The 12,425-nt window shown below is 36.8% G+C and overlaps 2 protein-coding genes across 5 annotated transcripts; one reads left to right on the forward strand and one right to left on the reverse strand.

Moving 5' to 3' along the window:
• Positions 1 to 141: 141 nt before the first annotated feature.
• On the reverse strand, positions 142 to 3,350 carry LOC113113284 (BAG family molecular chaperone regulator 3-like). Its single transcript, XM_026279422.1, is given in 3 exon segments — positions 142 to 274; positions 276 to 460; positions 3,045 to 3,350. Coding segments are annotated over 3 exon segments (510 nt in total). The 5' UTR covers positions 3,237 to 3,350.
• Positions 3,351 to 4,367: 1,017 nt separating this feature from the next.
• On the forward strand, positions 4,368 to 10,927 carry LOC113112995 (nucleolysin TIAR-like). 4 transcript variants are annotated; one of them, XM_026279063.1, is made up of 12 exons: positions 4,368 to 4,426; positions 5,224 to 5,320; positions 5,591 to 5,740; positions 5,836 to 5,890; positions 5,986 to 6,073; positions 7,847 to 7,922; positions 8,207 to 8,315; positions 8,406 to 8,501; positions 8,583 to 8,667; positions 9,126 to 9,249; positions 9,393 to 9,532; positions 9,624 to 10,927. In XM_026279063.1, exons 1-12 carry the CDS (start codon positions 4,398 to 4,400, stop codon positions 9,736 to 9,738), a joined length of 1,164 nt encoding a protein of 387 aa, XP_026134848.1. In that variant the 5' UTR covers positions 4,368 to 4,397; the 3' UTR covers positions 9,739 to 10,927. The 4 variants fall into 4 exon arrangements, with proteins under 4 accessions (XP_026134848.1, XP_026134849.1, XP_026134850.1 ...); XM_026279064.1 differs by having other exon boundaries at positions 5,642 to 5,740; XM_026279065.1 differs by lacking the exons at positions 4,368 to 4,426; positions 5,224 to 5,320; positions 5,591 to 5,740 and adding exons at positions 7,037 to 7,106; positions 7,317 to 7,384 and having other exon boundaries at positions 5,841 to 5,890.
• The last annotated feature ends 1,498 nt before the right edge of the window (positions 10,928 to 12,425 follow it).

Below are 12,425 nucleotides of genomic sequence, written 5' to 3' on the forward strand. Positions count from 1 at the left end.
AAATTTTGAAAAGACAATACAGGGCCCAAGGAAACGTATAAATGAAAACTCCGGAAGCAAAGTACATGAATTAAACCTTTCACAATGAATCCATATCCAGATCTGACGGAGACTGCCATGTCTAATAGAGATATCTGATTCCTAATGGTTTACCTCAGGCCGTGTGAAGCAGGTGAACAAGACAAAACAAGCCTCTGATGGGGACTGCACTGGAGATCTAGGCCGACAATGTGCTGTTGGGGTTGGGGAAGGTGTACGTCCATCTGTTCTCAATTTGCGGCACTACTGGATGGATGTATGAGAAACTCGGATACTGCTGCAGCCTGGGTTCAGTGTTTTCATGGGAGACTGGGATCGGGATGTAGCCCTGGCGTAGCATTGGTTGCCTCATCTCTTGAATATAGGATTTGTGCACGTCCTGAGGTGACTCAGGGGCTATAGAGGGGCCATTTAAAAAAACCTGAAAAACACATTAAAAAAACATTAATTAGTACACAGATCAAGTCTATTCAAAATTAACCCACTATTTGTATTCATATTAGTTTTATCCTCATGTATTGACGAGGCAAAATATTTACCATCACAATATCCGGTAATGCATATATAACCTCTGATGATGCTCTTCATTTCGGCTCTGCTGAAGTATGTAGAAGCTATACGCCAAATTGTTTTGCAGGAGGCAAATAACTCAAGCATGTGGTTGACTCGGTTATTGAAAAAGCTCCAATTATCAAAAATGGAATTCCAGACAGCATGACAAAATATTTTGACTTGCACCAATGACTTATTAAAAACAAGCCCGAGATAGTGGTGTGTAGATGTTTTTCTTTTATTTTTTAATTTACCCTCCACAATCCGTAGATCATTGTTTTCATGATTAATCTTAACTGAAAAAATAAAACCTCCTTTATTAACTTAGTATAATCAGTTATGATGATACACATTATAAACTAAAAGTAACTCTTGTATTAAATATAGATACTTCATATGACACATTATGTGATAATTAACAGTATTTTACACTTGATACATTTTTCCTATTAGCGTCACAGTCAAGTTGTTGGCGTTTAGTCAAAATTAGTAATTTGCAAATTCCACCCATTGTATATCTGTCTTATGTAAAATGATATTATACATGTTATTGCAGGCAACCAACCAACATGTTATTGGGCTCAGTCACTGCTTCAGTTCAATACGTAAATGTAAAACACTGTTTATGTCTTGCGTCTTTTCTCCTCATCTGTTTGACACACAAAGGTCAGTCCACCCTGTCTCAATGATGAGGCAGTCCAGGATCAAACATGAAACATGAGTGGGTAAAAAAACTCACTGTGCACAGCAACTGTTAAGCGATGGCATTGGCTTACAGGATATACCCTGAATGCCGTCGATTCTAATTCCATGACTCACTCTATGTAGCATTTTTCAATGGGTTCCTGAGCTGTTGACACTGTGTCTTAAAATACTTTTTGTGAGGGGGAGGGCCGCCCTTACTCATCTATGTAAATCAGAGTTGCACAGACACAACAAACATCAAACCAAACAAAATCCCTAACAAATCATCACGAAACACCTATTCCGATGTTGAAACAGCAGAGATGCTACATAATTTAAGACAGAGGTTTTCAACAGGGAGGCAATTACTCCTGAATGAAGGCATGGTCAGATTTACAGTTGCTCAGTGAAATTTCGCAAGCGATATCAAGTCATTTCAATCCGAGTCTACGTGACTAAGAGTCCACATTTAATTATGGTAAAAAAAAAAAAAGTGATCCAAAGAGATTTCACTCAAGTTCAGTTTGGTGCCATTATTTGTTGTGTTGCCCAACAGAAAGTTGCTTGCTTGATTGGTTTCCAATTCCACTGAAATTTCGTTAAAATGACCTCAACTTACAACATACTAAATGCTTAAAGTTAAGAAGCTTTAGTTCAGCAAATTGCTTTATTTTCCATACTAAATAAAAATGTAATGTAATGTACAAATCTCTGCACTGCATTGTAAACGTTAACAAAATTTAAAGACATTAATGTGGCAAAATATGCACAGGCCAAGCTCAAAATGTAACGCTCAATACACATCCGATTCCCTTTCACTAGGGAGTCCAGGGCCTGAAATAGGTTAAAGATGCCTGATTTAAGGTTTAAAATGTTTTGAAATTAAGACAGTTATGCACTTTTATAAAAAAAAAAAAAAAAAAAACACCAAGATACTAAAAGAGAGAAGTAGTGTATGTAACCTCATGCCCTCTGCCTTTTTTTTTCTTTTTTTTTTGACACAGACGCCAAGAGTAGCGCTCAGTTTATCTCCTGGCAGCTGTGTCTTTCCAGCAGATTCTTGGTGACACTAACCTCGGACAAGTGTTGATCTATCAAATGAAAGATGGCAACTGGCAAGCCCCCGTGTTCCCCCCAACATTTTTTACTCCCTGAACCTGATGTGCGGAGAACAGTTTGACACTTTCAGTTTGTAACTTTCAAGCCCATTCATTGGGAATGACAGAATCGGTGAGTGGGCGGATCTTTCTGAAATCCCATGTAAGGAAAACTTTGAGGAACGCGTTAGAGGTGCGCGGTTCCAGGGATGTGGAGAACAAGCGCAGTGCGCGTAGTTCCCGAGGCTTTAAATAAACATTTAAACAGTCTCACATATAACTGCAGTGCGTCACACACTAATCACTTAAGCTGAGATCATCACACTAATATATTTTCCCCCGTGTATGCTCCGACAGGCCGTTCAAATGCACGCGAAGCGCTATTTCCACAGAGGTGACAGCGATTCACGCGCGAGCGTCGGCGAATATCAAGTGCGTGGCTCCTCTACTCTAGACAGTCGGTGTCTGATCAAGTATGTGGATGTACTGAGTGGGATCGTAGCCTACGCACTCAGCAAAACTGTATTTTTCGATAAAAACACCCTCTAAAATGCCACAATGCCCACGTAATCTATAAAGCACGTCCTATGTTGTTATGCATTTTTTAAATAGCCTGAAAAACGCACCCGTTTGACAGCGCAACTTCCAAAGCAAAATCAAGATCTATCTTACCTTTTTCGTGTCGTGCCTCGGATCGTTCCACGTCGTTGTGCGATTGTTGTGATCCACAAAAAACGGCCAACCTGTCTGCGGGTCGATTTTGATCTCCCACCCAGGCGGTAGAGGATCGTTAGTTGCCATCGTTTCGACTGGAGATAGTGTTTTCATACTCTGATATTGCTTCGCTCCCGAATATTGTGCCATTACAGCCGCTACGGACGCTTTAAAGGGTCCGTTTGATGACGTACGGTGAACGGGGACGGGTTTCTCGAAGCAGCAAGGTCCCTCTGAAGACTACCGAGAAAGTTCTATCTGAGGGGTCACGCCCACGTGTGTGTCCAAAAATTACCCCTTGACCGTCCCGACACAGATCATCTCTGACACTTTAATCCCCTCCACCCCGGTTTATTAGACCGAGCACACTTGTTGCTCTTTTAACGTAAAGACAGACAGAACTGATACATTTCAGGGAAAACCTGTCTGATCTCCGTCATTCTACTCTTCTTTCCATTTTGCTTATATAATAATTTGAAATAATTGTAAATAATTTGTTTTTGTTTTTTTATGTTAAGAGGAGTTAACATGTTAGCCAGCATCCCCCTTAATGACTGGATTATATATAGGTTATAAACAAAATACATTTTATTACACTGACATAATGTAGAATATTAATACAAAGAAATCAGGACTGAAACCAGGTTTGTGACATTATTTAAAGAAAAATTCTAAACAAACGCAAGCTGTTCCTGAGAAGTCAAATTCCTGGATATGTCTATACGTTAGATATAATAATTTATCAAATGTAACACTAAAAATCAAACAATTTTGCAGGTTTGTGCGCGCACACACACATGCCCTTAAATATATAGGCCAATACATTGTAAAAAAAGGATTACAAAACACATGGGAGGAAATACCTTTTAATTCCTGAACAACATTTATGCAATGTAACCAGTACATTAATAATCAATAAATATTACCTCGGTTGAGTTCGTCTCTGTGTTTTATTTATAATTTTTTTGTCAAAGACTTCAGGCATTTATTGGAGCTCTAACAAGTGGTCACTAAAAACAAATAACAAACCTTGAAAGACTAGCCTGAATAAAAGCATACAAATACATAACCTGCAACTTCACATTATTAAGGAATATACCTGCGATACATTATATATTTACACAAGCACCGTGATTCTGTCAAACTCCTCTTTTCTGTCAGATCCATCGCCCTCAAGAACCGGCTTTTTCTGTTTCTGCGCATGCGCAGTGACTGTCTTCCTGACTAGCCGGGTTCCGCCATTTTCTACTCAACATTGAAAATAACACCAGTCCAGAATTGTTTTTTTAGCACTCCTTCCGGCATCCAAGAATGGAAGACGAAAGCCACCCAAAAACCCTGTAAGTAACCGTTAGCCAAAAACACGAATCCTGTCAGTGCTCCGTGAACAGCTGTTCAATCTACTGCACTACTGACACTCTTCTAGCAACCAATTTAGCTCCAAAAACGATGTCCTACCAACGTTTTTGATATCGTATGCTCTTGGTGATCTCTGCTTATAATAGAGTTTCGGTCAGCCATTATCGCTGACTTTACGTATAGCAGAAAGATCGAAAAGCTTATTCTGGCGATTGTGGGAAACATAGCCATAGCATGCTAAAGCTAAGCTAGCGGCTAATTAGTATAATAATATTCATCAAAACAACTAAATGCAAGTCAAATGTACTGAATATAGCTAAACTTGTATTGTATTTCAGAAGTTATGGTATATGGCTTCAATATGTGCATCAGTAAACTATTCTAATCAATATTAATGTGTTTGAAGGAGCATGTCATTGTCGGGTGTTTTAGTAAAGGCCTGTTATCTAATCTCAGGCCTGCTGTTTTTCTACTTTAAGTATGAATTTTGTGTTTGATACTACAATGTAGAATAAAAATCTCTCGTGAATTAACTCGATGTTTAACTGTCCCACATAGTTTCATTAGTTTATTGTTGTGTGTAATGTGTTCCCGTCCTGAGGTCATTTGTGCATTAAAGGTATTCCTGGCTCATATAGATGCACTTTTTTTTTCTACACCTAGAGTAGATGATCTTATTAAAATGCTAAATAATCTCATTGTGTCATGTGTTTAACTTATGTGGACCAGTCTATAGTTACTGTTTATTATTTTTAAAATGTTTTATCTGCATTTTCAGCTACGTGGGGAATCTTTCAAGAGATGTAACGGAGAACTTGATCCTTCAGTTATTTACTCAGATTGGGCCGTGTAAAAGTTGTAAAATGATAACAGAGGTAAACATACATCACAAATTACACTTTTTTTAAATGTTTTTTTTTTCAGTGTAAATGGGTTTGTGTGGAAATGCCTATCAAACTCTGCATTATAATTAATATTCGGAATACATTTGCTTTTAAAACTACCCTCGAACAAACAAATCGTAATTTCTTACATTTTCTTAAAATCACACCAGAATGGCAAAATGACGACTGACAATATTAAACAGTCTTCCACCCAATACCCATGACTTTGCAATAATATATTTTCCTGGCTTTCCTTCTCAGCAGTCCGATAGCAGCAGGAAGGTGAACTCTATTGGATTTTCTGTTTTGCAGCATACTAGCAATGACCCGTATTGCTTTGTGGAGTTCTTTGAACACAGAGACGCCGCAGCTGCTTTGGCCGCCATGAATGGAAGAAAGATTTTGGGAAAGGTACATCAAGTATAACAATGTTTATTGTGAAGCATTGCACCCAGAATATCATGTTACCAAAGAAAATGCCTTCAAGAAGTGTATTTGATTAACAGGAAGTCAAGGTAAATTGGGCAACCACTCCTAGCAGTCAGAAGAAAGACACATCCAGTAAGTTCTGTTGTATTATGTCAATTGTGGGGGGTTTTTTTTAAGGTAGATTTTCTTAAATGTAGTTACATGTATTAAATATCATCCTTCTTCAGATCACTTTCATGTTTTTGTGGGAGATTTGAGCCCTGAGATCACAACCGATGACATCAGAGCTGCATTTGCACCCTTTGGGAAAATCTCGTAAGTTCCCAGAAATCACACCCTTTTGTGGAATTATGGTTTTTTTTTGGTTTTTTTTTTTTGTCAAGTTGGTGGTTTTCGGTTACTTTGAACCAGATGATCTCTGTATATTATTTTTTAAGCCCCGTTTTCCTAAAATCTTGGAAACCGTTTCAAAGTGTATTTATTCATTTCCTTTTAAAATTATTGGTGTTTCTTAATATTTACATATTTTGGTAAGACATTGATGCAAAGATAAACATTTACTTTACATTTGTCATATGTGCTGTGATTAACTGGCAAATTTAGTCACAGTTCTGTCACTAATGAAGCCTTTATATATAAAATACCTTCATGTCTCTTTAAACCTACACAGTTGTTTGTCACAGCAGTTGAAAACAGGATGTCACAGTGTTTTATAGACCTTAGTTTTGTTCTAACTGTAATATTTAATTACATTGATGATTTTAATAGTCCCATATTGGGTATTATCAGCAAGCACAGGGAAGTCGTCCCCTTGGAATTATAAGGTTCTATCTGACATTTTTGTCAAAATTTATGTATTCACATATTCTTATTCTGTGACAATTTATTTACATTATGTCATGTTTTATTTTAAGTTTTGTACATTTTGGGATTTTTTATTGAAAAAACAAAAAGGTTCTATCTACAAAAGTCTATGGAACACAAAAACTTTAAAGCTCAATATCTCAAATCTACTCAGAACGCAGATAGAACCTTATAATTCCAAGGGGACGAAGTATAGTCTATATTGTGTCCCCGGATCAATCTGTTGTAAAGTGCACCCTAAAAATTTTCATCACTAATCTCCACCGCTTTTCCAAAATTGGTAAGTAGTTTTGATTTACTTAAAAAGTAAAATTTTTAGTTGTCAACACAAAAAAAAAACATGCTACACTGCAAACTTTTCAGAGTCTCCTTTAGCTCTGAGTGTCAGTTAATAGAGCTCTGGTTATTTTACAGAAATGCTCATAGGATTGGACAGGAGCTTGAAGGCTAACAGCAAGGAACTGTGCACTCTGGGAACTCAGATGTAGATTTTTTTTCTATTTACTCTTTGCTTTTCATATTTGTATACTGCAGTATTTTCCTATTAACGCTGACATAGTGTAGAATTTTAACAAACCTCAGATAATTCATTCATATTTGCTTGTAAAAACTGTTTTTATCATGGTTTTCCTAGTTGTGTTGATAGTTTGATTCTTCTCAAATTCTGAAAATGTGAATTTCTCGAAATTTGCAGCTTCCCAAACTCCGTATTGGTGGTAAAGAATTGACCAGGAAAAATAAAGAAATCTGTTAACAGGCCATGTATGCCGTTTAATTCCTTTTCTCTTTTGATATTTCTATGTACTCTTGAGTAGAATTAGAGACAACTGTTCAAATTAGGAATGCATGGTAATGACATTGATGATATGAGAGATTGAGTACTAGTAAATAAGATGAAGATTGGATCATTATGTTGTGTCACAGGAAAAGTTGAAATCTTTGGAGGAGATTTTAAATATACATGCAGTAGTGTAGGTTGCATGACATTGTACTTGTTTTTTGTTTTATATATATATTTATATATATATCTTAACTACCAGTAATTAAGAGAATATGCAGAAGTTGTACTTGTAGATTTTTTTAGAATAACTTTTAATAATAACTGTGTCTCTCAGTACAGTATTGTGTGTGTGTGTGTGTGTGTGTGTGTGGTTCCTTTCTTTTTGAGATCTTTTAGCAAGCCGTCGGTGGACTGACTTTTCCATTGTTCCGTTTTTCTTGCAGGGATGCACGAGTGGTGAAGGATATGACAACAGGGAAATCAAAGGGGTATGGATTTGTGTCCTTCTATAACAAACTGGTAAGGCTCCAGTACAGGAACACAGAGTGAAGGTTATTCTATTTCTGTTTACTACCATTCATATTTTAGCTGTAGTATTACAGATATTCAACCTACTGGAATGAGTCAGACTGTTGTTAGAGTGCTTTTCTGTTCAAGTGTAAGCTATTAATCAGTTTAGTAAAAGTAATTATAAGCGAACTAGGACACAGATGATCTATTAAATGACTAGAAGTGTTGCTGAGAGGTTATAGTTTGGTTTCGCTTTACATTTATGTTTAAGTCTGTTGTTTCTTCATTTCTAGGATGCTGAGAATGCCATAGTACACATGGGGGGTCAGTGGCTCGGTGGACGGCAAATCCGGACAAACTGGGCAACTCGGAAACCTCCAGCCCCCAAGAGTGTGCAAGACAGTAAGCCAGATTTTGATCCACTGTGTCTTATCAGTTTGCTGTCTTTAGAATTGAGCTGAATTAACATGACTGAATGGGGGGAACTTTCAGACAGCTCCAAGCAGCTGAGATTTGACGAGGTGGTGAACCAGTCGAGTCCTCAGAACTGCACGGTGTACTGCGGTGGCATTCAGTCAGGTCTCACAGGTACGGCTGCACGTGCTCGTTTACTCCCCTGTTCTGATTAGTCGTATGCATGCTCGCTCTTACGCTGTTCTCTTCAAACAGAACACCTTATGCGACAGACGTTTTCTCCTTTCGGACAGATAATGGAGATCAGAGTTTTTCCAGAGAAGGGATATTCTTTTATCAGGTATCATTCAACTATTCCTCTGTTTTTAGTTTTTTTTTTATATTTAGTCAGTTAGTCCACAGTCTGTGTGTAATGTAAAATATTGAGATGATGACTTGTGCTTAATGGCTGATACCATTTGTACTTAATAGTAATAATTGCCAATGTCAAAAAGGCCAAATATCAGCCTGTTTTCCCAGCAGTGGGGCAGAATAAAAGGATGTAAATCATTTTATAATGTTACAAAGATTTATATTTTAAGTAAATGCTGTTCTTTTGCCTTTGTTTTCAAGGTCCCTGAAAAAAAAAGTATCGATTTCTGTGAAAATATTAAGCATTTTTTACGTTAATTATAAGAAATGTTTCTATATTATTTCTATTATGCATTATAGATTTGTTATTTTTAAAGGGAGCGTCAAGATTTAATTAGCCACATGGTGACAGACATCATTACATACAGCAGCATCATTTTCTCTCAGGTTCTCCTCTCATGAAAGTGCTGCTCATGCCATCGTCTCCGTGAATGGCACCACCATCGAAGGTCATGTTGTGAAGTGCTACTGGGGCAAAGAGTCAACTGACATGGCCAAAAACGTTCAGCCGGTAATTCTTGTGAATTTGCTTTATCATAATCTAATTTTAATGGGGTATTAAATTCTTCCCATACTGACATTGCTTGAATCAGGCCAGAATAAAAATATACAAAAATCTATAAAAAGCTCAAGTTCTTGATTTTGCAATCACAGATGGAGTATGGTCAGTGGGGACACTGGAATCAAATGTATGGTAATCCTCAACAATACGGACAGTATGTGACGAATGGCTGGCAGGTGCCGTCCTATGGGATGTATGGGCAAACATGGAATCAGCAAGGATTTGGTGTAGAGTAAGTTTATATATATCATTTATGTGTTATGTATTTTCTTTTACCTATGCAGGAACTTGAAAATGTTCACATCCACTTTTCATTGTTCTAGACAATCACAGTCCCCGGCCTGGGTGGGAGGTTTTGGGACGCAGCCCTCTCAGGCTCAGGCTGGCCCAGTGATGAACCAGGCTAACTTTGGCATGGCTGGGTACCAGACACAGTGATCTGACCTTGGTTCTTCATAACACATGCCTCTCAATTCTTTAGATCCTGCTCTCATAGGGAGGGTTGCTAAAGACTAATAGGTGCACATTATCGTTTTCCCTACAAGCTTTGGATCTGAAGCAGGAATTGCTTGATTGTACAGATTCAAATTTAGATTAAAGAGGCAATTGAGATGAGCACTTTCAGTGGAAATCTGAATTCATTGACCAGATTTGTTCCTGTTTTAGTGGAATAGGAGATGTATTGTATCTCTTGCCCCCCACCTTTTTTACTGCACATCTTGAGGAAAACTGCTGATTTTCCCTTAAAACCTAGCTTCAGGAACTTCACGGGTACATTGCAGAAAGCCTGTAGTGTAAATGTTTTTTTTCGAACAAAGTATTTTCTTTTCTTTTTGTTTTGTTTTTTTTTCTCTTCCTAAATAGCTGATCATGCGTTTGCGTATTCATTACAGTATGGACTTAGAATTTTGTACAAAAACAAAAAACAGCATAAAAAAATCAATTCTGCATTCTGACTTGGCAGAAAAATGTAAGTAAAGGCACTTTTGGGGGTTCATTGGACCTGTGTCTTGTAAATGTTGACGTGTAAATGAATTTCTATGTGCAGTGGTATATATTTAATCCACATTAGCTCCCCGTTCTCCTCCGATTCTAGAGCTCTTTGATACTGTGTGTATAATATATCTTTTTACTCCCATTTACAGACAGTGAAATCTCTCCCGTTCACTATGGAGAAAGGGTCATAATGGCCATACCTGTAAATATCTTGTGATATCTTGGACTGGAATAAGGGTTTCAAAACATGCGCTCTTCTTGACGGACTTTTGCAGAACTAATAGACAAACATTACATGTGTGACTGACATTTACAAGCAAGCCTTAATTTTTGCTCGGTCACATTTCAGTTGAACACTTTGAGACCCTCGTATGATTTATCTTAGAGCCTACTGTAAATTTGTCCCTTTGCTGTTTTAACAAATATGCGTGCCATTTTTGAGAAGCCAGAGAAAGGTTTGGATTTTTTTTTGTCATTGGGATGTTAAGGAATTGCATGTCTCAAACCGTAATATTTAGGTTGCTCAAAGCATTGAATGTAAAAGGCAGAAATGTTTGAACGCATCTTAGCATTTCAAGTTTTCTTTTTAGTGTTAAACGAGTCAATAAATGAACTATTGAGAAAGAAACAATTTTTTTTTTGTCTAAACAGAATTATGGTCTGCTTTCAACATATTAATAACTATTTGTTTTGCAGTTTCAGGTATTATAATTAATGTCAATTAGGAAAGGAGAAAGATGTAAATATTAAATATAAATATATTTTTAAATATACAAGCAACATTGTTCTAAGATTAATGTTTATACTAGTAGTTTTAAACATTGATATGCTTCACACTATAAAATACATTTACAAGGGGTTCATATCAAAGTAAAGAATGGAAAACTTCTCTACAAGGATATATTAACTTTCCAAAGACTGTAATACACATTGCACTGATGACTTTTCATAACAATATGTCAAATATAACACTGTTACTCTATTCTCACTAAATTTAGCTCTCAGTGAAGTTACCATGCTGTATTATTTGAAAGATTCTGTTAGCCATGAGATTAATGGACGATGCACAGGAGAATTTCTTTCATAAGAACTAATGGTAGTCATGAAAATGAGTTCTTCAATAGGAAGGAAGGATCTGAGAATAGTTTTATCATTACCCGGATACGGCTGAAACTCTCAGAAACTAGATGGAATGTATTTTACACACCACAATACATCAATTACACTGTGCTCAACATTACTCAAGATTTAAAGTGGAAGATAATCAGACTGTCAGTCATATCATAAATAGTACAGTAACTGCATGTTAAATAGTACAGAGAACAGATACATTTCTATTCTACAGTAATACGTTCCTCTCTACTGTCACATTCTGCATCTGTTTATCCACAGACCAGGCTTAGATGAAGCCTATTATTAGTCAGTTTTAAACTCCGGTTTTGATGAATTAGTGATGTGCAGAACTACTGTTATCAGTGATGACCTGACATCCGAGTATAAATGATTCCTCATGTTCCCCGTTGGACCAGCTAACGACCAGGATGCTCTTTCCAGGTTTACCTGAATATTCCCTCCTAAAGCTGGTCTTCATTCCTGTCACAATACAGAGTGGCATATATATCTTCCATAATATATGCAAGATTCATGTTTTCCAATCACTGAAGGAATGAATTCATAACTTCTATAGATCTAAAAACTCACATGATCTCTAGTTGTCTACCTCTCTATGTCTTTGTTGTCTGTGTTTAATGTCAAGTCTCATTTTCTCCATGATAACATCCAGTTTGGACAATATAGTCATCACAGCATTTTCAAGCTGAGCAACTTTGTGAACCAGCCTGGAATGGAAAGGCAAAAAGTACCATAAGAAATCAAGTCTTAAAACCAGTACAGCATCAGCCTTAAATAGATCTACATCTAAAGCCATGCAGTGGCTGTTCAATTCAAAATAAAGCTGAATATAAAAATGATAAAAGCACATTTAGTAAGACTTGAACTAATAGTAAACATAATGCATTACTTTTCATAAAAAGTAACTAAGTAACGTAATTAGTAACTTTTTAAGGAGTAACACAATCTTGTAATGCATTACTTTTAAAAGTAACTTTCCCCAACACTGTGTGTATGTG

This window comes from Carassius auratus, chromosome 13, assembly GCF_003368295.1.
Source record: "Carassius auratus strain Wakin chromosome 13, ASM336829v1, whole genome shotgun sequence".
Lineage (NCBI taxonomy): Eukaryota > Metazoa > Chordata > Actinopteri > Cypriniformes > Cyprinidae > Carassius > Carassius auratus.

Excerpts from the sequence above, each read along its gene's own strand:
- LOC113112995 (XM_026279063.1), top strand. The coding sequence starts at position 4,398 with ATGGAAGACGAAAGCCACCCAAAAACCCT. Across the intron at positions 5,741-5,835 it reads GAAGAAAGATTTTGGGAAAG|GAAGTCAAGGTAAATTGGGC; the intron begins GTACATCAAGTA and ends TTTGATTAACAG. Across the intron at positions 6,074-7,846 it reads GCACCCTTTGGGAAAATCTC|GGATGCACGAGTGGTGAAGG; the intron begins GTAAGTTCCCAG and ends TTTTTCTTGCAG.